Source organism: Lycorma delicatula, chromosome 1 (genome assembly GCF_047948215.1).
Source record: "Lycorma delicatula isolate Av1 chromosome 1, ASM4794821v1, whole genome shotgun sequence".
NCBI classification, from domain to species: domain Eukaryota; kingdom Metazoa; phylum Arthropoda; class Insecta; order Hemiptera; family Fulgoridae; genus Lycorma; species Lycorma delicatula.
In genome coordinates this window covers 169,850,887-169,877,727 of record NC_134455.1, presented here as the reverse complement: position 1 = coordinate 169,877,727, position 26,841 = coordinate 169,850,887, and the positions used below count along the sequence as shown (strand labels likewise).

The window sequence follows — 26,841 nt, the reverse complement described above, 5'->3', positions numbered from 1 at the left end:
TTGAGTGCTCAGGGATACAGAGTAGCTGGACCGAAGGTGCAACCATATCGGAGAGGTATCTGTTGAGAGCCAGACTAAGGAATGATTCCTGAAAGAGGGCAGCAGCTCTTTCAGTAGTTGTTAGGGGCGTAAATCACAATGACTTAAACGGCCATATCAACATCACTCAGTCCTCTGAGTACTGCGCAGCTGAAAGCAATGGAAAACTACAGCTGTTTTTTTTTTCCAAGAAAATGTGGCTCTGCATTTTCAAAAGCAATAATGGAGGCGCCTTCCTTGGTAAAATATTCCGGAGGTAAAATAGTCCCCCGTTCGGATCTCCAGGTGGGGACTACTAAGGAAGGGGTCACCAGTAAAGTAAAAAATAACATTCTACGAGTCGGAGCGTGGAATGTTAGAAGCTTAAAAAAGGTTGGTAGGCCAGAGAATTTAAAAAGGGAAATGGATAGGGTAAACGTGGATATAGTAGGAATTAGTGAGGTTCGGTGGGAAGAGGAAGGCGAGTTTTGGTCGGGTAACTTTAGAGTAATTAACTCAGCGTCAAATAACGGGCAGGCAGGAGTAGGTTTCGTGATGAACAAGAAAATAGGGAGGAGAGTGGAGTATTTCAAGACGCATAGCGATAGAGTCATTGTAATAAGGATAAATTCAAAACCTAAACCGACAACGATTGTTAACGTCTATATGCCTACAAGCGCCCATGATGATGATGAGGTAGAATGTGTATACGAAGAGATTGATGAAGCAATTAAACACGTAAAAGGAGATGAAAATTTAATAATAGTTGGAGATTGGAATGCAAGCATTGGAAAAGGCAAGGAAGGAAATATAGTGGGTGAATACGGGCTGGGCAAAAGGAATGAAAGAGGGGACCGACTTATAGAGTTTTGCACGAAGTATAATTTAGTAATTGCCAACACCCAATTTAAAAATCATAATAGAAGAATATACACTTGGAAAAAGCCAGGCGATACTGCAAGGTATCAGATAGATTATATCATGGTTAAGCAAAGATTTAGAAATCAACTCGTGGACTGCAAAACTTACCCTGGAGCAGACATTGATAGCGACCATAATTTGGTGATAATGAAATGTAGATTGGGGTTTAAAAACCTGAAGAAAAGGTGTCAGATGAATCGGTGGAATTTAGAGAAGCTTGAGGAAGAGGAGGTAAAGAAGATTTTTGAGGAGGACATCGCAAGAGGTCTGAGTAAAAAAGATAAGATAGAAAATGTAGAAGAAGAATGGGAGAATGTTAAAAAGGAAATTCTTAAATCAGCAGAAGCAAACTTAGGCGGAATAAAGAGAACTGGTAGAAAACCTTGGGTTTCAGACGATATATTGCAGCTGATGGATGAACGTAGAAAATATAAGAATGCTAGTGATGAAGAAAGTAAAAGGAACTATCGGCAATTAAGAAATGCTATAAACAGGAAGTGCAAACTGGCGAAAGAAGAGTGGATTAAAGAAAAGTGTTCAGAAGTGGAAAGAGAAATGAACATTGGTAAAATAGACGGAGCATACAGGAAAGTTAAGGAAAATTTTGGGGTACATAAATTAAAATGTAATAATGTGTTAAACAAAGATTGTACACCTATATATAATACGAAAGGTAAAGTCGATAGATGGGTGGAATATATTGAAGAGTTATACGGAGGAAATGAATTAGAAAATGGTTTTATAGAGGAAGAAGAGGAAGTTGAGGAGGATGAAATGGGAGAAACAATACTGAGATCTGAATTTAAGAGAGCATTAAAAGATTTAAATGGCAGAAAGGCTCCTGGAATAGACGGAATACCTGTAGAATTACTGCGCAGTGCAGGGGAGGAGGCGATTGATAGATTATACAAACTGGTGTGTAATATTTATGAAAAAGGGGAATTTCCATCAGACTTCAAAAATAGTGAAAGTTGGAAAAATATAGTTAAAAGAAGAGACAGACTTATAGGCCACATACTAAGGCATCCTGGAATAGTCGCTTTAATTTTGGAAGGACAGGTAGAAGGGAAAAATTGTGTAGGCAGGCCACTTTTGGAGTATGTAAAACAAATTGTTAGGGATGTAGGGTGTAGAGGGTATACTGAAATGAAACGACTAGCACTAGATAGGGAATCTTGGAGAGCTGCATCAAACCAGTCAAATGACTGAAGACAAAAAAAAAAAGAAAAAAATGCGATATTATTCATCCATCCCCAGACGCAAAAATGTAAAGTCGTTAGATCAGGTGATCTGGTGGCCAGGAATGTTGACCTTCACAATCGACCCATTTTTCAGGGAAATTATTTAAGTGAGTGGAAATGGCACAAGAAAAACGGGGAGGTGTGCCATCGTGCTGGAAATATACTTTACATCTTAACTCTAGAGGAAAATCTTCAAGCAGTTGTGGCAATTCTTGAAGAAACTGTAAGTAAACCTCAGCATTTAAGCAGACAGCTGATTGTGAAGTAGGTCACACCATACATTGATGCTGAATTGGTGTTGAAAATTGCCTTCTACCATTTCCTGAGTATTACTTCTGTCCATATATGCTCATTGCATAAGTTTTTGATGCCATCTCGAGTGAAATTCACCTCATCTGTAAATAAAACATACTTGTAAAGTTGTCGATTTGTATTCCATCAGTTGCAAAACTCCAAGTGAAGCAGACCATCTCCTAGGTGTAGATGCCGAACTAGCTGTTCATGATAAGGATAAAACTCGTTTTGTTTAAGCGTTCTCCAAACCATCAAATGCGAAACTCTGATCACATAAAGACATCATGCACTAACACCTGGACTGCACTGAACTGTATCGATAATAATGTCATCAGTAACATTGTCGTGTTGGACAGATCGTTAGTATCTGGTGTGAATATTAGGTAATGAACCTGTTTCCTGAAGATTGCGAAAAGTCGTACTAACTGTTGTAGGATCTGGAATCCTGAGATTTGGAAAACCTATTTAATATTCTATTGCAGCAACTGTAGCATTACACACTTGAAATGAATACCATAGTGTATTCCTCAGTTGTAAATAAGTACGGCATTACTTCAATGACAAACCAATCCTGTTCAAACTAAAATTCACAGAAAACCTTCGCTAACTGCAACACAGTTCATAGTATCCGAAATACGAGATGCTACCCAAAAGTTCGGGGAATTTTACCATCAAAATAAAATAGCTTACCATAGCTTATAATTTCCACTGTCTCCTTCAAAGTAATCCCCTTGGGCATTGATACAGTGATCCCATCGTTTTTCCCATGATTCCACTCATCCCTGGAAGTCTGCTGGTGTAAGTGTTCGAAACACTTACAGTGTTCTGCGTTTCTTCCCGAATCTCCTCAATTGTGTTAAAACTACGGCCTTTCAATTGAAATTTTATTTTCAGAAAGAGAAAAAAGTCGCACGGGGCAAGGTCAGGCGAATAGGGTTGGTGGGGAATCACTACCATCTTTTTGGAAGCCAAGACATTCCGAACGGCTAGCGATGTGTGCGCGGGCGCGTTGTCATGGTGCAGAACCCAGCTGTTGTTACACCACAACGTTCGCGCCTAATGCTTTCACGTAGCCACTTAAAAACTTCACAATAGAACATTCCATTGACAGTTTGACCAAGAGGAACAAATTCGTTATGGATAATGCCTTTGATGTCGAAAACAAACAATCATCATAGTCTTCACGTTGCTGTGAACTTTGCGTGCTTTTTTTGGCCGCGGTGAACTTGGCGACTTCCACTGCGACGACTGCTGCTTAATTTCAGGGTTATACCCGTACACCCATGTCTCATCACCGGTTATGATGTTGGAGATGAAGTTAGGGTCATCTCTTGCTGAATTTTTCAATTCACTACAGACAGCTACGCGATTTTGTTTCTGGTCGCTGTTCAACAGTCTCGGTACGAATTTTGCAGCAATGCGTCTCATGTTCAAGTTGTCCGACAAGATGCGTTGCATAGACCCATATGACATTTGTACGATTGCGCGATTGTACGATTCAGGGTTATACCCGTACACCCATGTCTCATCACCGGTTATGATGTTGGAGATGAAGTTAGGGTCATCTCTTGCTGAATTTTTCAATTCACTACAGACAGCTACGCGATTTTGTTTCTGGTCGCTGTTCAACAGTCTCGGTACGAATTTTGCAGCAATGCGTCTCATGTTCAAGTTGTCCGACAAGATGCGTTGCATAGACCCATATGACATTTGTACGATTGCGCAAACATCATGGATTGTTTGTCTACGATCTGCAACAATAGCCTCTCGCACTTTCGCGATGTTTTCCGGTGTTGTGCTTGTTGATGGTCTTCCTGAACGCTCATCGTCATCGACTGTCGTTCGTCCATCTTTGAATCGTTTATGTTGCTCTTTAAAATCTGCCATTTAGAACTTCGCCGAAGCAGTAAAACACAACGTTACACAACCGCAGGAAAATCAACAATGCCAGCCTCTCACCGTCACATTGATTCGTTGGAACACTGATTCACAAAGATTACTGTTAGCCACATCCAGCGGCAGCAGCAGGTCATACCAACAATGGTTCGTGCGCGAAATTCAAATTTCCTGAACTTTTGGGTAGCACCTCGCGTACTTAACACGCCTTACAGAATGTTTTGAACGCTAATACAGTACTGCTCATTGTTGATCGGCTGTTATTATTTTGTCAACTTTAAAATAATAATTTTTCAAAACATTTATTGTATTTTTGTCTTTTATAAGAAAATCATTATTAAAATAAATTTTATTTTACAATTGTGATGTAATTTTCAGTTTTTAAAATTTTTTTTACAGTAAATTTTATTTTTACAAATTTTTCACTTCAGCAGAAATGAATTTGGTTTTTGTTTACATTAAATAAGTACTTTTCTGACAAAATGTAGTAATATACTGTTTCTAAATAAAATTTCAATTTTTCCAACTTTTATTTGTTTTATTCAACAATGGTATCCTATACCATTTTGTTCAGGATTAAATTCTCCACAAGTTTTGTTTTTAAGTTTTATGTGTTTATTACTCATTTAACAAAGTTATTACATAAAAAACCGTTTTTGTTTTTACCCCAATTTATTGGTTTTCACCCCAGATTTCTCAAAACTACTGCACATGTCGTTCTGGGATCCATTTTTATTCGATCTTTTAGGTCAAAAACCATAAGAAATAAAAAGGTCTGTCCCGTAAATAACATCCTAAAAATTTGCATTTCATTCTTACGGGTATTCGAATTGGGAAAGGGGTTGGCAATTGCATTGTGATACGGCGCATTGTCAAGAATGATAGTGGATTCATCTGGCAAGTTGGGGATTAACATTTCTTCAACTTTTTTTTAAAGTTAAAAAAGTTCTTATCATCATGATAGTTCATTGACATCAAGCCTGACTTAAATGTTAACAAACAGTTCGAAACAAAACTTGCTTCTCCACCACTATCATTAACTATTCTTTAGACCATTTCCTTTAGAAATTGGTGCAGAGTAGCCTTCTTTACTTCCATCTGTCCAAGCTTTACCGGTTGTAAAGCCTGGTTCTAATTGCTATGGATATGTCTCATCTAGATAACACAATATTTGACTCTCTTTCCAACAGTGTAGTGCACTTTTTAAAAAATTAATTCTTATATCCTGTTTTTGAAGAAGAATGTATCTATTATTATGAGTTTTCCTCCATTTGAAACCAAATTCTATATGAGATGGCGAAATGACATTTTACTTCCAACAGAACTTAAGTCTTTAATAACCTTATTGTAAACAGATTTACTACAAGTTTTCTCTTTTCAGTTATGTGAAAGTTATTAATAATTCGTCTAACAGTATTTGCATCAGATTTGTTCATTACCGATTTGGTTTTTCTCCTTGTTTTATTAATATTTGGTGTGGAAAATGCCAGTCGGCATAACATTTTAGATTCATGATAAATCCTCCAAACTGTGCTTGTACTAACCCCAGTTGCAGTTGCTGATTTTTTTTACAGTATTCAGAGAAAGTATATGCTCATTATCCTTAAAATAACTAAATACATTGATTATTACCTCTCTAGTTTGGTCCTTAATGATTCTACTTCTGCCTAACTTGCTTTTAATTGTGACATTTTAAAATTGTATAAGCAACAATGGATGATAATATTCATAAGTGATTGAAAAAATGAACAAAAGGAAAATTTTATTTTCCCTACATAAACTTTTAAATAAAAAATTATGCGCTTAGTATTTACTAGCAAGCTAATTGAAAGCAAGTGTGTGTGTGTGTGTGTGTGTGTGTGTGTGTGTGTGTGTGTGTGTGTGTGTGTGTGTGTGTGTGTGTGTGTGTGTGTGTGTGTGTGTGTGTGTGTGTGTGTGTGTGTGTGTGTGTGTGTGTGTGTGTGTGTGTGTGTGTGTGTGTGTGTGTGTGTGTGTGTGTGTGTGTGTGTGTGTGTGTGTGTGTGTGTGTGTGTGTGTGTGTGTGTGTTTTGTTGTTGCCTAGTTCATTCTGTTAACTAGTTCATCACCAACAGCTTCTGCTTGCTCAGGTTTTAGTCTACATTCTCTGATTTTCCTAATATATATTACATTCAAATTTAATAAATTAATATCATTAAATAAATAGTTGGTATAAAATATTTAAATCAACAAAAAGAACTACAGATCAATCCACATTGCATACAGTCTTTAATAAATTGTGACCTTATATATTTATTGAAAGAATAAATACAATTATAAATGTAATATATAAATCAGAAAACTCTAAGATAATTCTTACCATATGTATCTGGAAAATACATTTGTTAAGATACCCCCTAAATTCAGTTTTTTCAATTTTAATTTCATTTTTTATTCAAAAATCAATCTTTATTAAGTAATATATTTATTTAAATGACTACTGATTATTATATAAGCAATTAACTTGATATCCCTATCTATGTAACCATCAAAAGTGACTAGTCATTTCACATAAAAAATCTCTAGATTGCTGAAAATGCTACAAGTTAACTTGAAGTGTTCACTTGATTTCAGTTCTTATCTGTATCAAATATTTTATCACCAACAGCTTCTGCTTGCTGTTCATTAATTAAATTCAACAAGTCTAGTTTCTCAGCATTTTAGCCTACATTCTCAGATTTCCCAAAATCACATTTGTGTATGATCAACAATTTTGAATAGACACTATTGAAGGCCTCATATATCTTGCTGCAAATTTTATCTAAGAATTTTTAGACCAAAAGTTGGATATATTTACTCATTTATGAAAAAAAGTGTATTCTTAACTACTGACTATAATATGGGAATTCATCACTAAGTATTTCCATCACAGAGTTACGTATTTCATCTTGAGTTCTCTTCTGGAAGAACAAGAATTTCATAATGGCCTAGATTTCAATGCTTGAGATTCCACATTTTTGTCTAGATGGTTTTCTCAGAGATCTGAAAGAGTATAGAAATTAACACTGTGATTATATAAATTCACTCTTTACAATAATAAGAAACGTATTTTCAAACATAGTGACAGATTTAGTTAGAATTTATGAAGTCGATTAGGCCAAGATCATTTCAGCATCTCAAACTGTAGGACCACTCCTATTTTCCATTTTGTAAAGGATATTCTAATTCTTATGAAGAAAAAAAAAATTCTTGAAGTGTTATATTTAATAAACCCTTAAATTCTTTTAAAGAACATGGACATATTACAGTCTTTTCTTAATTTTAGTTAGCTGTCTTCATCATATTTATTTACACTTTACTAAATCCTATTATATTTCATAAATCTTATCTTCTTATCAATATGATGATAGCTTTCTAGTTTTCAATATGCTACTTTTTTGTTGAGTATGAGCGCTTGTTAAGGGAAAGCATGAAACCATTTTTAAATTCATATTTCAATTTATTTAAAATAAAGACACTGTGTTTGTTCAAGTTGTTTTTAAATGCTAGAAAATAATTTTTCTTATAAAACATTGTGTTATTTTAAATACTATTTTAAACTTTTCCCTCCTAGTACCTTAGCTATCAAGGTTGACGAACTGTATTTTCAACAAAAAAATTCATTTGAAAATTATTAATCTTTTTTGTTCAAAGTTATAATTAATTTTTTTTTTCAAACCAATATAAGAAAGAGCCATTTTTTATAGTGGTTTGAAGGCCTATTGATGTAGAAAATATAGGTACAAAAAAACTCCCATTAACTTATTTTATTAAGCAAGCCGTTTATCTAAAAAAAAGAAGAAAAATATATAGGGTCAATCCAGTCGAAGTGTCCCCAAAAAAAACATAAGCTGGTTGCTTGACCAATTCAAAAAAAAATTGGAATTGTTGTTTCCTACATGTTGAACACTTGTTTCCTACATGTTTCAGGACCATAAAACAATTTTTTTTTAGATTTTTTATTTAACCAGTTTACCTATGACCCGCCATTTTTGTTATGGTGTTCACACCTATTTTTGTGATTGTTTTACGGAATACGGATACATTTACGGAAAAACTCAAACTAAAAAACTGTTAGTCCTGGAAGGATGAAACAAAAAGCAATTTAATCATATTTTCTAAAGGTAAAAGATTGGTCCAGTGGTTTATTTACCTATCTCTCTTCTTTCTTTGAGAAAATTACTGGTAAAGTTAACATGAAAACCTGTGAAGTTTCACTTATGGTCATTTTTTCAAGAGGCAGGGATGACATACACAGTTTGAATTATTTTTTTATGTGTAAGTATATGTTAGTAGTTTTACCATAAATAATATTAATTGTTATATACTTACCACTAAATTTTTATGAATTTTTGAAAACTAATTTTTTTTTTAAAACTCAAATTTTGGCTTCAAATATCAATAATAATATTTATAACGGGGCTGGTGATAAAAATCTCAAATTTGCACAACTTGTAGTACTTTTGTAAATCTTTATGGCAAATAAAAAAGTTTCTTGTGTATTTTACTAATAAAAAAGCTACAACCTCTCAAAAATCATGAGAAACCTGTTAAATCATTACCATTTTGACTTACTAAATAAGTGCTCCAAGGAGGTTTCTTATCTTCTTTACACTTGACATTTTTTATGTATTTTTTATATCTAGCCCCTATGTTGTTGATGTTTTCAATATTTTTAAAATTGTTTTTTTTTTTTTTTTAATTATTAATGATAGGTCGTAATTTAATTAACCAATACCAGTAACCTTATATAATTTTGATTCAAAAATGCTTGTAAAATTTACCCAAACTGAGATTTCCATGATTAGCCTACATCTTTTTCCAAGAATTCGTTTTTATTTTTATATTGGTTTATTTTTTAAACACTATCGAAGAAAAAAATAATAAATTGTAGCAAAATTTTAATTAATCTTCAATGAAATAGCCTGTTTTTGTAGCAGTGAAAGTTTATTGTTTGGTGTGGTTAACCAGCAGCTGTGATATCTCTTCTGATAATTTTCTTGAAATTGTGTAAGAATGACCTGTTACTGTAGTTATTTCAAGTGATGTCAGCTTTCTCAGGACTTTGCAGATCAGTACCAACACTTTGTCTTGTTGAGACTTTTGAAATGATGTACGTGGTCCAGCTGGGTGGAAAAAATGAACATGCAAATCGTCATTTTCAAAGCTAATCTACCACTTCTCCTATCCACCCCTGATCGTCATACACACAAGCAATAGAGTATTTTTCCTTAAGTGAAGGGGGTACAATACTTGACACAGGGTAGTCTTCATAGTCCTTGGAGTCTGAAGTAAAGTAACATCTTACAATGCCTTCTGACACAGAAACATACTTGTGGTACTTTCTAGTACAAACAACTCTTTCACAGCAGTCAAAACAGTTGTTTAGAGTTTCTGAAATCTTAGCTATCTCATCTGGTTTAATCAAAAAATACTTTTTGTTTTTCAGCTTGTGATTACAAAGTGAATGCATTTCAACATCGTTTAGTATCTGACTGTTTAATGGCCTTTGCAGACTTGCCTTTATCACCTCTCATTTTGTTGTTCCTCCCACACTATCACAGGTGTATTTCCCATTAGATGATCAAAAGAAGTGCCATTTGGCTTCAAGATCAAAGTCTTTTTTGTGACAGCGCAAATTAGCAAAATTCTTTTTATTTTTATACTGACTTAAATCACTGTCAGTAAAATAGACAGTAATACATTTTTTTTTTGTTTTTGATTAGAAAATGATGATTTTCCTTTTGTCCAACATTTTCTATTTTCTTTTAAAAAATCTGTGTCTCAAGATCAGACTGAGAAATCATTATAATATTTGGTACACCAGTTTTCTCCAATAAACAAAAAGTTACTGTGTAAACATATTCCAAATTTAAGAATTGTAATCATATCAATTTTGTAATCTTTTTAAATCTCTGTAATCACTAGTTTTATCAAAATACATTTTATTTGCTGAAATATTAGTTTTCCATTCTTAACAATATGTCACCTTATTATTTTAAGATCTGTCAACAAACAACCTAGTAATTGCAAAAAAATTGATGATGTAATTGTCAGCTAGATTTTATCACTACTTATAAAAGTACTAACTAAATAGTGAAGATTAATAGTTAATGATAATATTAAATTGATGATTAAGCTAAATTAAGTTTAGAAACAACAGCAATACAGTTGCTGTAGTTTTAAAACAAATAATTTTAATTAAAAAAATAATTTTTGTTTTATAAAAATAATATTCTGTTTTTTAAATGGAAGTTTATTCTCACACTGGAAGTGATATTCAAAAATCTTATGTACGTACTGGCATCTACAAACCAGCTGAAGTGCACCATCTGTATGAAAAATTAAAGAAATCAGAAATTTTCTTCTAGTTCTCAACATCAAGGAAAACAAAGCCCAAGAACACTGGAGTTGGAAGAATTTGTGTTGGAACATATTAAGGAAATTCAGAGGCCAGTACAAAGAAGTTTGTAATGTGAACAAGTTGGTCATGTGACTGGAGAATTCTGCAAAGCCAATAACTGTTGTCTGTATAATGTTCAGAATGCAAGCGATTAATGAATTTGACTACCTGCCAAAATAAGCATTTTATAAGATAATTTTGCAAAAACAAAAACTGACAATTAACCCACTTTACTCGTCAAAATAATTTTCACTGCTGAAGCTGGATTCAATCAAAATGGAATGATCTGTTTTGACAATAACACTGGACAACAGAATTTTATTTTTTAATCTTAATAGCTGAATCTTAGAGAATTTTTGATGCTGACTTCAAATATGTAAATAGTTTCTTTCTGTTAGGCATAATTTTTTTTGTAATTACATTTTTTTTTTTTTGTAAGAAAAATGTATTGTGGTAGTAGTTTATCAATATTGTGCAATTTCAACGTGCCTAAAATCTTTTTGTTTTGAATTTTGTGATGTACTCTTTTTTAACATAATGATTCTGCCCATGTCCTATAAAGACAAAATTTAGTATACCCAAATTGTAAACCAAGTAACAATATTATCACTTATAGGTCACCATAAAAATGCCACAAATGTTTGTCATACTGAATCATATGTAACACAAGTTTCATATTTTCATATTATTCCTTCATGTGAGCTTCATGAGCTAAAGGTATTGATGGGATATTTTCAAAAATGAAGAAGGTCTGCTTTCAAACTACGCTTTGAGGAGTCTATAAAAAGACTAGCTTTGGTGCATATGCCCCAAAGCTAGTAAAGATTCCATCTCATTACAGTAAACTTAGTCCTTTTACTGGAAGAAGAAACATTCAAATTCACACAGCCTGCCACAGAAAGCACTTATTTTAATATTGTGTTGCAAAAGATTCCGTCTTTTCATTAGTGAATTTCTGCTTGATTCTTGGATAAATTTAGATCATTTATTCATACAAACGAGATCATTTAATCCTGACTAATTAATTAAGTGTGGTTCAGTATTTCCATGGTTTTAGTGGTACTAGAATTGGAAACCGTGAACTATGAGGCACTGGTCTTATAACAGAGGGAAATCAGGCTATTTAACTGTATGTCTAGTCTTAACTGTTATTTTCATTATACAAAAATAACAGTCTGTGAAGTGATCTTTTGCTTATCTCCAAACCATTAGAATTGCAAATGTCATGTGACAAGATCCATTAAACTAACTTCACTACAGCTTTAACATGAATTGTAGCAAATATGAGTAGCCCAGGATCTGTTCTGATCACCTACTTTACATCCAAAATATAGTTCACATGATTTTTTTTATCAATGGAATTATATTTCTTATTTGACTTTAATGTTACCCCACAACAAATGTAGCAGATACTGTGTGGATGGTTAATGCAACTGCATGGAATTTTTATTAAAAAGTTCACTGCAGTACACTCACAAACAGATATTACAAAACTTTAAACACTTTATACACATTAATTTAGTATATACACTTACTTTACAGAGAAGAATAAAATCGCAAATTGGTAGGAAAAGTAGCTGCACCTCTAATTAAAAAGTAGCTGCACTAGATCTCCTCGAACTTGACTGATATAGTTGACATTTTTTCTAGCCAGCATGACATATTGTTTACTCCATTACATGCAGTACTAAGTCACCAAAACAAAATCATATAAGCTGCATAATTATGTTGACTAATACTTTGCACCTAATGGGTGACGTAATTACTTGTAGAAAAAATATATCATGAATATATATACAATATTATACTTTTGAATTCTGTTCAAGTTTAAATAATTCTATTTATTGTAATTGAGTAGAATTTATTAAATGATTAAATGCTATTGTTTTCCTATAATAATAAATATCTTCACGCGATCATTATTAAGAGTAGATTATATAAAATCGCAGAAAACTGCATGTTAATAATTAGTTTTTTAAATTTATTTAATAATTTTTAAATATATAAAAAGACCACCATTTTGCAAAGTAAATAATATTTCAGAAGTTAGTTTATTCGTATCTACTTAAGTTTAATAAGCCATTATTTAGCAACAAAAGGATGAAAAAAATTCAAGCTTGTTCAAATTAATTAATTTAATAATGATGGATATGAAATCCAGCTAAAAATTATCATCAATTTTCTGCAGTAATTCAGTTTTTCCACCAGTTTTCAGAAACTTGTTTATAATGAAAAAAAAAATTTTTCTTATAAAAAATATTTTGATAAAACCAAATAGTATCAAGACAGATTATTAAAAAATTGCTTTGCTGCCATTTTAAAATCGTTGTGTCTGCATTGTAATTCATTTGTTAGCAGAAGTTTGTGTAAACATGTATAGCAAATATTCCTCACTTTGATCTTGAGATGTATACTTTTTGTTAATAAACATAATATGGTGGATATAATGAAAACAAAGCAGAAATTGCCACTTTTCTCATCAAACAGTTTTTTATACCCTGTATGTATAGATTTACAGTGAATAGATGAATAAAAATACACCATTTTCCCACCTACTTTCTGAATGTTTTTATAAACACTGTTGACAGCCTAAAATTATTTTGTCCTTGAAGCAACTTCCAGTATACACTGTTTGAAGTAGAAGTATAGAAATAAATTAATTTCTATTGATAATGTTACTGTTTAGTTTTCTTACCCGTGTTTACAAATGGTGGTTCAGCTTAATGCCCAATTTAAATAATTCTTTTATGTTTTATAATTATTACAGAATAGTTTATAATTATAATTATTAAAGAATAGTTAGAATGGAGTCATGTATTTAGTTGCCAGTGATCAGGTTATGCTGACACAAATGGATGTGCCAAAAGCTGAATCTCAGTTGACCTAAATATGGTGCCTGTAGTTATTAAACAATCATCGTTTGAAGTACAAGAGTGCCTACTATAACCAACCAAATCACACAAATATTTCCATACTTTACATACTGCAGATGGCAGTGAAATCTAGAAAGGAAAGGTACTGAAGTAAGCTCTAGGAAGACTGAGTAAAGTTAGCTACAAGAAAAACTATCTATACCCAATCTTTGATGAACAAAGAAATGATAATTGGATCTTATTACTTACCCACCTGATATGCATTTCTTCAGTATTGATACATCACTCATATAAATTAGGTAACATTTTCTTAAAAATAAAAAAATTAAATTTATCCAACCTTATTTTTTTGTAACATTTTTTAATAACAATCATTATTGTGTTTCTTACAGTCAGCTGAAGTTTTTGAATTTGTTAAGAGAGACCTTGATGAATTTTCATCAGCTGTTAAGCAAGAAGCCACTGCAGTTGTAGCAAATACAACAAGCGCCTTTAAAGAAACACTCCAGGTATTTAAAAAAACAATTATATTCAAAAAAATATTAAAGCCCTATATTACACTCTAGAATAAAACCACTTGTGATATAGCTGTTCTAATGTCACTAGTATCAACACTTACCATTTGTTTTGTAAGCTGTCCTGTGTTACTACTAGACTCTGATGCATTCTGTTTAAAGTTTATTAGATATAATATTTCTGCTACTGGTTTTCTTTGATTTTTGGGATTCAATTAACAGCATTTCTTCAGAATGGTAGGCCTGGAGATAGATTGGGACTGACCAATTAATGACATAAGGTGAGACTATTATGCTATATGCTGCACCTGTCTGGGCTCACCGCTTGGCTTTTTGGTATACGCAGACATTTTGCTGCGGGCCCAGTGACTCCTCTTGCTGGCTGTTATAAGCGGTTGTAGAACAGTTTCACGGGAGGTAGTGTGTGTTTGTAGCCAGGTTCAAACTAATAGATATCTTGACTAATGAGTGTAAGGAACTCTACATTTCCAAGTTAAATAACCTATTGATGTCAGAATGAAAACAGGAGACTGAAGACCGGGCCTTGCGTCTTGGCAGGTCAATTCCCCACTGGTCGCTACACACATGGTATATTTCCTGTATTATCTGATTTGAGTGCGATTAGATGGGTTTCTCCCAATCGATATATCGCACAGTTTTTCTCTGGGCATGATGGTGCCTTTCAGGTGAGTTTGGCTAGGTTTCATTTGGTGGATTCAAGTCAATGCCCAGATTGTGGGACTGATGATACAGTGGATCACATCCTCTATGTCTGTCCTCGATATGAGGTTGAATATTCACGAGCTGTTAGGGAACTTCAGAGAATACATTCATTTCTGGATCTCCATATTCACTGGATGATCTGCGAGGATTGGTCTATGGTGGCTGGTTTTCTTCACGTCCTTGCGGTGTGTAGGTCTACAAAGGGAGTTTAATCGAGGTATTTGATCATGGCAGATTCTTCTCTGTCAAAAACTAAAGTGTTTGATTGGGCCAAAACAATTTGAAGTGGCTGTGATGCAGTGGAAAATGAAAGTCACAAACATTGTCTGCAGACCAGCGTCAATGATGACATTCAGGCTGTTCATGACCTTGTAGAAGGTAACCACTGTAAAACTGTTGCTGAAATTGCATCAGACGTTGGCATAAGTGTTGGGAGTGTGCAAACAGTGTTATCAGACACTCTTGGATACAGCAAAGTGTCAGAGAGGTGGGTTCCTCAGTGTCTTTTCATTGAGGCACAGAGAAATGTCCAGAAACACATCTGTCACCATGTGATTTCCACATGTTTTTGTTTGGTGAAAGAAGCTTTAGGAAAGAAAAGATTTGAAGACGATGCTACAGTCTAGCATTATGTGCGCAATTGGTTATTAGGGCAGCCTTCTTGTTTTTTTAATCAGGGGATCAGGAAGCTACCTATCTGATGGAATATATTTCTGTTGAAGGAAGCTATTTAGAAAAATAAAGTAATTTATTTGTGATTTTATCTGATATTTATAAAACTATGTAAACAAATTTTGGTTTTTATTTAAATGGCCCTTGTACCTGCAACCCATTAAAGATGTAAAACTTTCTAAGAGACATCCTGCCTAATATCTTCATTTATAGGTGGTGTGAAAAATAAAATATGAGAATTTTAATTCTTATCAAAAAGGATTTGCTTATTCTTCTATATTGATATTGTCCCCTTCAATGTGGCCCCTCAGAAATATGACACACTTATGCTAGTAGCATTTCTTCCAATCCTCAAAACATTTGTGGATTTTTTTATGTCGCCTTAAGTTCTTGTAGCGATTGTTACTTTATTTCATCTGCCATCACAAATCATTGTTACTTTAATATTCTCATAATCAATAAAAACGACAAAAAGTCACAGGGTGCATATATGGAGAATGTAGAAGCTGTAACACAGGTTTGGTATTATTTTTTAGCTAAATAACCATAAATTAATAGTGATGTGAGCTGGAACATTATCATGGTACAAAATCTAAGAATTGTTTGCCCACATTTGTTGTTATTTTCTTTGGATTGCCTCACAAAGATAGCATAGAATTGCTAATTAATACTGTTTGTTGACTGTACAACCTTGTGGTGCGAATTCTTAATAGACGACATCATGGTAATCGAAAAAAACAGTAAGGAGAACCTCATCATTCAGTTAAATTTTGGATGTTTTTTCATTCTTGGTTCCTCAGGAAGTTCCATTGAAATGACTGGATCTCCATTTCAGTAACTTAATCATACTCATGTTTTGTCACCTGTTGTAAATATCAGTCAAAATTGTTTCACTCAAAACATAAAAGATTCCCACATCTACAGCCACTTGTTTAATAGTGATTAGACAATTATTGATCACATTGTCCTTTTTTTCTTTTTTTTTCATATTTGTTGTGTTAGAACCTCAAACAAACTCTTTTGTTGTCTTCATGATCTTCTTGAATCTATTTGTATTACTGTTGGCATCAACATAACATCCTTGCAAAAGACTTCTCTAACATCTTCATCAGTTAACTTCACTTTATTTCATTATAATTACAAACCCTTTATTTCATCATTTTCAAACAAATTAAATCGCCACTTGTAATAAAATGTATCTTAATTATTTGGGTGCTAAATTTGAATTATGCATCTACTATGGCTGAAATATTCATTATTTATGTATATTATAGAAAGTGCTGCCATCACGTGAAAAAAAAACAAACTCAGTTGAAAAGGTAAAGCATGCGGAATTAACTCATTGATTTTTTTATTTATTTGTATTTATGTTTTATTTATCATTTTCCTATAGGTAGTTAAATATATATACTCATAATTTAACTAATTCTAATGCTATCAGGATATTATTTTATTGTGTGATTTAACTGCACTTTTTTACTTTCCTGTTTTCTAATTGTCTTCATTTTATTTCAGCTTGACAAACCAGAGAGCACTGTGAGCAATGTAAAACGCTCTTTCTCATCATTCCTTGGCCAAGTTAGTAATGCCCTTAGTCCTCCTCCAGATGATGGTGATGAAGAAGCAATTCTAATACAAGGAGACAGCCCAATCCTTCTTACTAGGTTACAGGTATACAGACTGTTATAATTTTAAGTTATGACTATAACTTAACTATTCATAACTATTTTAAGTTATGATTTAAGTTTACTTGTAACTTCTGTCACAGAATTTTTTTTCACTTATTGATTTTTAATGCAGTCAATCTAATAACTGTCAATCTAATACACTTTTATCTGATAAAAATATGAAAAATTACAGCGTATTTAACAAACATTAATAAATGAATATATGCAAATGTCAGTTGTTACCTTCTGTCATTTTTTAGTTATAAATAAACAATTATTTTGGAAAAGCAAGGAGAAAACTCTACATTCAACTATTTAGAATTTATTGTAGATAACATTATTCTAGTTTACAAGGAAGTATCCAAAAATATCAGAGTAAAAAAAATTAGTTTTAATTAAGCTTTATTTACTGAAATATTAGTATTCTTCAAAGTAATGCCCATATGACTAGTTACATTTGTCCCAGTGTTTTTCCCATTGCTAAAGCATTTTCAGAACCTCAAAGTGTTGTTGTCCATAACCTGTTGTGATTTTTCTTTCACTTCATCGTCATTACAAAAAAGTTTTACTTTGAGTTTTCATGTATAGAAACAAAAAAAAAATGTGCAGAACATCAGGCAAAGAGGAACGGTAAGAAACAACAAACATCTTGTTTTTCTACTAAACCTGTGGGACAAAAGATAGGTGTGGGCAGAAGCATTGTTGCAGTACAGAAATCAGTGACTGATCTCCAATATTTCTGGGCGGTTTAATTTTCTCACACAATCTTCTCAATCAATCCAAGTAGAGATGTTATTAGTTCATTTTCTGTTCAAAGAGATTTAATCAAACTTTATATTCTTTTATTATTCATGCCAAATTCAACAGTTTTCACTAATTTGATTAGTTTCATGTTCATAACAGTAGCACCAACTGTCAACCTCCATCATAACTTTTGAAAAAGATTCTGGTCCATTTCAAAGTTAACCTCTCAAACACTGTACATAATAATTAACGTGGTTGTTTTTTTATTTTTTGTGACAACTAAATCACAAATTCTATGGCAATGATTTTATATTCAAATCTGTTAAAACTATTGGCATGAACTCAGACTCAGACACACATATCAGTTTAGAAATCTCTTCAGTTGGACAGTGAAAATCTTCATAGATTGATTGCTTTGCAGACTTTTTCAATACTTAAAATTACTCCTCCTGATTGAAGCAATTAATACTTCAAAAATGGCAAATAACTCGAAAGTTTGTTTTTAATTGACATTTATTCTCATTTGAAACATGAAAATCAATATAAACTTGTGTTTTACTTCAAAACTCATTTCTTAAAAACATCCTGGTTGTTTTCCTGACAAGAAAAGAAAATTTTCATGCAGATAGTGTTCTTTATCATCAGCCATAACAAAAATCACAGTTCATATTTTTTAACATCCAGACAAACTAACACTGAATACTTTACAAATCAAATATAACAATCTGGATTGGTAGTCTGAAACAAAATACTTCAGGCTTTCTATACTAGTGGTAGAACCCATAACTACATCGAGGTTGTCCACCAGATACAAATTCTGTTTATTTTTAGGTAACTCTCCAATATAAACTTTCTGTAGTCCATTGTAATCTATTTCAGATTAATTTATTAAAAATGGAATTTTAGTATAGGCAGATTCATTTCAGAATACAAGAATATTTTTTGGCCACTACAAGATGGGTAGTTATCATATACCAAATATCAAAATCAAAAATAGTGATGCAATAAAAGTTTTGAAAATTTATTGAATTAAAATGGAATACCCCTACATATATAAAAGATTACCAGCATTGTTTGAGCATGCACTCTGTTAGTAATCAACTTGGCTTGTTATTATGTTTGGTTAAATAATGTAATAAAAATTGCTGTTTTTTTTTTTAATGCTTCTTAGGTGTAAGTAGTGTTGTGATTGTTGATGTAAGTTGTAAGTGTAATTAAATTACCAGTTTTTCTCCTGTTTCATACATTGAGTTTTTGCAACATGGGAGAAAGTAAGTTTGTTAACATGTAGTATACTGACCAGTTTGTTAAATCTATAGTAAGTGATGTCTCCTTTTACATTTAGCTTATTAAAATGGTTTATTTAGAAATTACTATATTGAAAGTGTTCTATAATAATCATTTCATAATGAAGTCTTTTTGAAGCCCTAGAAAGCAAAACTTATTTCACCATTATTATAATTCGCGATATTAACTGTGTAGTAGTAAATATAATGTCTATGATTTGCAGAATCTGTACCAAAAAAGTAGTAATCACTTTCTCTGAAAATTCCATTTTTGTGCACAGCTGTACAAGAAACTCATTGGTAAACTTTGACATAATCATGAGAAAATGGTTTTATCAACTTTCTTAAAGTGTATGTTCTTAATTAATATACCGTTTTATTTGTAATCAAAGTCCCATTTCAAAAAATTTTACTTTCAGTGAAGTTCCATGATTGAAATTTCAGTCATGCTAGACACTTTTCTCAACTCAAGTTTTCACATAACTTTTATTCAGATTCATATATTAAATTAAATTATTTAACAAAAAATAAATAAAATTTAAGTGCATGAAAATATTGTTTTTAAAATATCATATTATGTGCCTTAACATGTATTTTATTAAACAGTTTATAATTGATCTTGTACAATTTGTCTTTTATCATTGTTTTCCAGACAAGACTGTACAATATATATAATGATACAAACACATTCACAAAAGAAATAGAAGATGAACACGACGCAGCATTTGAAGCATGGTTAGCAAATCTCGATGAACACCATCTAAGTAATGAAAGATTAACTCGTCTTCTTGGTGCAAACCCTGTTCTACAGCACAATTATGAAATGCTTGTTCCTCATCAGGTTAGATTCCATTATTGTAAATGAATGTTTAATATACTTTCTCTTTTTTTCTGTCTGTATTCATAGATAATATAAATTACATTGTAAAATTTTAATTTATTTCAGTATTTTAATTACTTCTATTTCTAGTATATTAATATTAGATAGTTTTAATATTTCTAGCTTTTTTTCAGTATTTGAATTTGTTTAAATATATGGACTGGATGACTCCCATATTGTCTTTCTTTTTGCCTCAGACCTTCTTTAATTATTTTTGAACTACTTGCTGTGTTGTCTGTTAGTATTTCAAATCTCCTTTTGTTTTCTGTAAATAAAGAATTTCAAAAATATTAATTCTCTTAATGAAATTTTATTTGATTGATGAATGTCTCACAGGAGTGTTTAATGGTTTTATAATTATTCTTAAATTTTACTATATTACAAATTCTATTTTTGTTTTCTGTACTTTTAATCAAGTGTAAGAGATACTTTTTCTGCATTGTTCAATCATTATTTTTAATTTGATAAGTATTTTATTGTGGTGTTCTTAGCCACTTTTTTTTCAGTTAATGTTTGTATTTTTTTTCTTTTTTGACAAGATGCCAATTTCAGTGATATTTTGTTAATGTGGTTATTATTCAGTACCAAATAAATATAATGTAATCTAGTTTTCCCTTCCTTAATCCTTCTCTATAGATAATTCCTACGTACTGTAGAGTTGTTTCTTCTTTTCCCATTAAACTGACTCATCCTTTTAAAGTCTCCGCATTCTTCATTCTTTCTACCCAGATAACTTTCTGCATGATGACATGCAGGAAGCAATATGTTTATTGTTCATAAACATATAATTGTCCATTATTTTCCAAAGTACTTTTTTCTTTCTCTGATGCTCCATGATTCAGATACATATAATTCCAAAACCACTGGATAAATATCCTTATAGTTACATTGAATTGTTTCTGTCTATCAACAATTCTTTTATTTTCCTTTTGTTCTGATTCCTACTTCCCACTTTGAGGTTGTAAATTATTTTACTTATTTAATTTGCCCTTCAGTAATCAGTTAATCCTTTTTAATCAATCAAAAATATTTCATTCTGTCATCATTCTCCTTTCCATCATAACTATAGGTTCAATCTTGCTTCATTTTGTAGCAACCACCATGAAGCATTCATGACAACATAATTCAGAAATTTTTTTTTAATTTTTATAAAAGCGATATCTAGATTGGATAAGTAGATCCAATGAGATTTAGAGTAATAAAATATATTTTCAAAACAATTTTATTGCTATGAAGTACACAATTTAGCTGCTTTTCTGTATATTTCCCAATATTGTTGAAGCATACCTCATGTTATCATATACTTCATCATGTGTTAAATACCTTGTTTGATCATTGTTAACATTAACCACGCACCGGCCCCAAGGAGGGATTCAGATATTGAAATAGATGGAAATTTTTTATTGTGATGTTTGGACTGTAGATAATAATAAAATTATTTTCAGCTAAAAGTTAGGAGAAGATTTTGCATTATACCAGCAGTATATGGGTGACTTTATAATAAGTTAACTAAACAATCCAAGAAAGAGTGCCACTAGCACAGTGGCACTCTGTGAAACAGTCTGAATTGCATGACACAGTTTCATAAGTGCATTGCAATAGACTTCTACATGGGCTCCACGTTGTTTCTTGAAATAAGAACTTCACTAGCAAAACTCCTTTTCCGCCTCAAAATGTTGTTCTGAGTGCAAATGTTTTCTTCAATTTCAGTTTTGTTGGCAGTGAAGTGTCCGTTCCATGGATTATTTCAGTTCATAAGTCGATGCAACACTAAGCACATTTTCATATCCTTTATTAAAAGATCACATCCATTTCCATACCACTGAATCAATGATTGATTCATGTTCCCCATAAATGTCAAATTTGACCGTGAATTTCATGTCATTTTATAACATTAATCTGTACATTAATTTACATAAAATTAATATCAAAACGTTTATGAGAGCAAAATCAACATCACAGTAGTCAGCTCTTGAAGGTGCATCAAGGACCTTTTCCTTTATTTATTCATGCTTATCCAAGAATGAATGGACTTGTCTTACAATGGAAAACATTTTCAAAAATTAAGAGGCATACAAAAAAAATGATTATAGAAGATTGACTACTCAAGCCCTTCAGAATATTAAATACAATTTTTATAGAAGATATTGCCATCATGGCTGTTTCAAGTGTGTATTTACAAAACTACTGTCAGGAATACCAGAAGAAGGAAACTACATAAGAGAGATATGTTCATTATCCTAATGTCAAACCATGTTTATTGGGGAAACAAAACAACAGACAAGGACCTAGAACAAGTTCATTACTTTGTCAAGATTAATTTTTTGTCTTCAAATGAACATGGTGGCTTTTGTTTAAATAAAAAATATATTTGCTAAATGTTGGAAAGCTATATCCACCTACATTGAGAGGGTTCATTGGTAAATGAGAGGTCGGAAAGGAGGCAAAATTATTTCTCTTCTCTTCAACCTTTATAACATCTTTGAGCTATGGTTGTGAAGGCTGAAGGCTTGGTTGTAACATCATGGCAATTCCAGTTGATGGCTATTTGGATGCAATTTTTTCAGAATGATCGTCCATGAAAGAAAAAAAGACAAGAGTAAAATGAAAATAGCCAGCTCAGATTAAAAGCATTTTTGTGACAAAAAGGAAATAAAATTGGCACAGTTGAGCCCATATTGCCAAAATGGAAATGGGACAAACATCCAAAAATTTCCCTAACTTTATTTTCAACACCTTAACACTTAGATAGTTATCTCGGTACTGAGTACCGAGCACTGATTCATACCAATGTGGCTATGTCAGTATTAGGTACGTTCCTTGACACTCCATCGCATGTTGTTGTCTTACTGATTTCAGACAAAATATTTGGACTTGTTCTTTATGTCAGTGCATAGAGAATAAAATAAGGAATATTTTTGTGTTTTTTTCCATAGGTCATACAATGTTTTTAAAATTCGTTATTTTGGTACTACTTGGTTACAGCCAGTTCTGTTGGTAAATATTTCAAAAAAGGTTATGATCGTACATTTTTTATTCTAAAACGAGTTTATTACTCCATATTGTTTTAATCTAATACTATTATTTTATATAATATATTATTTACAAACGCATTTTATTTTAATGTTAGGCAAGATTTGTTTTTAGTAATTCATTTCTGTTGGAAATGTTATAAAAATTACTGAAATTAGCACCGCAGTATGTTGGGTTATTAGCTGCTTTATTTAGATATATTTTTAGTGTGTTATTTCGATGTGTTAGTTTATGCCGTAATAAGTGTTTTTCAATTATAAATTGTTCATAAAAATAAGGCCTACATGTATAATAATAATAATAATAATAAATAATGGAAAGAGGTCCATCCACATCAATTAGCCCTAGGAACAATGAAATACAAATATTATTAAATGATCTAGCTTCATCTATTTCAGGTAATTCTGAACTTGAGGATCCTGTAGCTTTTACTCAGTTATTACCTGAAAATGAAATAGATTAGCATACATACATTTTTCCAAAAACCATCTTCTTGTAAATAAAAGTTTTCCTCAATCATGAATGATAAGCAATACAAAATAATGTCTAAATTTCTACATTTTGTAACCTTAATTTAAGTTCAATAATTAATTAAGTTAATTGTTTAATTTAAGTTAGTTAATTTCAGTTAGCTTATAATCTATCCCAGAATATTTCTGTAGATGAAACCCTATTACTGTGGAAAGATATTCTCTCATAACAACAGTACTTACTTCTAAAAGCAGTGAGCCACATGGGGGTATAAAAGTAGTCTTTTGAAGCTTTAAGCAAGAAAGCATCAAGTAAGACCAAAAATGAGATGGTTTGATAACACCCAGCATACCTGAAAAAGGAGCTTAAGAGAGTGGTGTAGATCTGGACTTTGGCACAAGAGTGGAAAGATTAGGAATTCTACACACAGTAGTGGAAGGGGAAGGAATTGGATACTGAAATCATAATGATTCTAGGAATAAAGGAAAGGAACAAGGAAAAAATCTCGTATAACTCCAAAACAATTAGCCGTAGAATGTTGAAATTTTGGATTTAGGACTGTTGTAACATCTAGTTGTGCACCTCTCCTTTTGATTGCAATCTACTGAACCAAAAGTGTCCAAAAAAGCCCAAAATTTAAAAAAATTTAGATTTTGGATTTTTTCTTAACTTCAGTAAAGGTGCTTTTCATTGCAACTTCATTGGGTGCTTTTCAATGATATATCATAAGTGGTACTTATTTTCATTAGTTCCAGATTTATAGTCAAATAAAATTTAATTAATGAAATATTTGTATCTTAGGGAAAGGCACATCAGTTTGAATCAGACTTCATCTCCTTTTTTAATTTAAATATATTGATTTATTAATTGTTGTTAACGTTTGTAAAAATATTTTACAATAAATAATTCAATAATAACAATAACATTTTTTTTTTTAATATGATAAATGTCAGAAGTTATTAATGAAATAAAATTTTATGTACTTTTCTTTTTTTTTTTTAAATGTGTATATTAATTTAATAGGCATACAAGGAAGTTATGTGGTGAATCAGATTTTTTACTTCAATGCCCTTTTTGAATGGTAAAATATTAAAGCTATTTAACTGTTGTATTTGATGACTTTGGTCTCCGTTGATGCAGACAAAGTTACGTTGAGTTTGAGTCTCTATCAGTGTTTTGATCTGTGGTTATGTGTGTATCTTCTGCAGTTCTGAGCAATTTGAATTGAGTACTTTATCAACGGTACCATCTTTTATAGACTCGTTAATCTTACTTCTACACATTACAAGGCGGAAAATTTGTTCGGGCACCTGTTTCAGCATGGCAATAAGGTGGCAGCAACTCCTGTTCATAAGTCCCCGTTATGAGTAAAGGGTTCACCCTTAGTCCTACTCGCATTCTTTTAAGAACGAGGGCAGTAATCTGTGATTTCTTGCCATACATTTATATATTGAATTTAATTGATTCAGTAAGAAGAGGCAAAGAGGTGCATAGTGTGACAGAAGAATATTTAAGGTCTCCAGCTGCCCATGCTCACTGCGGGCAGTTGTCATATTTGTGGGTTTGCCCAACCTAGTGGATAGGAGGAAGACAGCAAGAATCTCATTAGTTAGGCAGGATTAGGGAATCTTTGGCCATAGGAGGTTTCCAGGAGGTTAGGAAATCCAGGTGGAAGAGGAAGCCAGAGCCCGTACCGTCAAGCTCCTCCGAGGATGATTCCAGCACCATGGATACGCTCGCACCCACTCGGGTTAAGATGACCCCGGCAGTCGAGGCTTTCAGAAGTGCGAAGGACAGACCTGGCAGTTCTGCCCCGCTGGCTAAAGTAGTCCAGGATGACCTGGACTACTTGTTCAAATTCTTGTCACTTCACGGCAACATCAGCGTGGGGATGAGTAAGACAATTCTTCCCTGTTTGGTGAAAATAAAGAAAGCAGTGTCTGCATTAGCAAAAGGTTTCGAGACCTTGGCCACCAAGCCCAAGGAGGTCAAAGTCATGCCTAAGGTGGTCCAGGCCCCAGCACAGCCCAGGCACTATGCTGATGTGCTGAAGACTAAGCGAGAAGCCAGCAAGGTGGCGAAAAGCTGGAGGTCATCTTCGTGAACAAGGTGGAGGGCTTGAACATCATGAGCAAGGACCTCAAGCGTGACTTCCAGGTTGCTCTTTGTGACAGCTGCAAGCAGCTCAAGGTTAGGGACATAAAGGAGACCATCAAAGGGCTGGTAGTCGTTGCTGAAAATAAGGAGACTGTCTGAGTCATCACAGAACTCCTGTTGTCCAAAAGCATGAAATCAAGGTTGACTCCAAGCAGTTAAGAAGGCTCCGTGTCATAGTTTATGACACTGAACAGAGCCTCTCCATTGAGGAAGTTGTGTTACTCATTCGAGCAACACCAACTTGGACGAGGCCTCATTCAAAGATCAGTATAGGCTAGTATTCAAGACTGGCAAGCGTGATGCCCCACAGTATCACAGAGTTTTCGAGTTACAGGCTGGTCTTCACCAGAAGTTCATGTCGGAGGGACGAATCTTCATGGATTTTGCATCCTGTCGCATCAAGGAATACCTTGACGTACAGTGCTTCAAGTGTTGTAGGTTTGGCCAAAGGGCCAAGTTCCTTAAGTATGCATCGGTCTGCGCATATTGTGGCGAGGAGGACCACAAGTGTGATGACTGTCTGCAAAAGAAAGAGGCTTCGTCTTGCTTGAACTGTAAAAGGTTGAGCAAAAGTCATAGGCAGGAGTGTGGTTGCTACTTGAGAGCTGTTGAGGTATATTTCAACTCTCTTGATGGTTAGGTTCAGTCAACTTAATGCCCAGGGAGCCTATGCAGTCCAAGTTGAGTTAGGTGAGGTTGTTGAGAAACGGAGCCTCGATGTTCTTCTTCTGTAACACCCATATGTGGTTAAGGATTATCTGCCAGGTTTTTCAGGTTGGAATAAGTTTTTCATTGGTGACAGCAAATCCACCGTACTGTGCAGAAAGTCTATAGATAGTGTCTTCATTCAGCAAGCCTCTGACATGCATCACATCGTTGTTAAGCTTGCCATGGATGGTTTGGACCTGGTTCTAGTTAGCTCGTACGTTCAATATAGGAATCCCACTGAACAGCACTTGGAAAGATGGGATAGAATTGTTAGGTTGGTGGGTCATCCTATTCTTATAGTAGTATAGGAGTGCACAGGTGATTGGCCAAGGTTTTCAAACA

General features: G+C 32.9%; 1 protein-coding gene across 7 annotated transcripts in view; it reads left to right on the top strand.

The window, feature by feature from the left end:
- Positions 1 to 26,841, top strand: part of LOC142325415 (BSD domain-containing protein 1-like) — an 82,746-nt gene that overhangs the window by 26,905 nt on the left and 29,000 nt on the right. For all 7 annotated transcript variants that reach the window (XR_012756542.1, XR_012756538.1, XR_012756539.1 and 4 more), the window contains exons 3-5: positions 14,036 to 14,152; positions 17,069 to 17,224; positions 19,903 to 20,091. Coding sequence is in view for 2 of the 7 variants with exons in the window: in XM_075367168.1 (XP_075223283.1) it covers positions 14,036 to 14,152; positions 17,069 to 17,224; positions 19,903 to 20,091 (462 nt within the window). In the remaining 5 variants the exon portion in view is untranslated. The remainder of the gene's footprint in view (positions 1 to 14,035; positions 14,153 to 17,068; positions 17,225 to 19,902; positions 20,092 to 26,841) is intronic.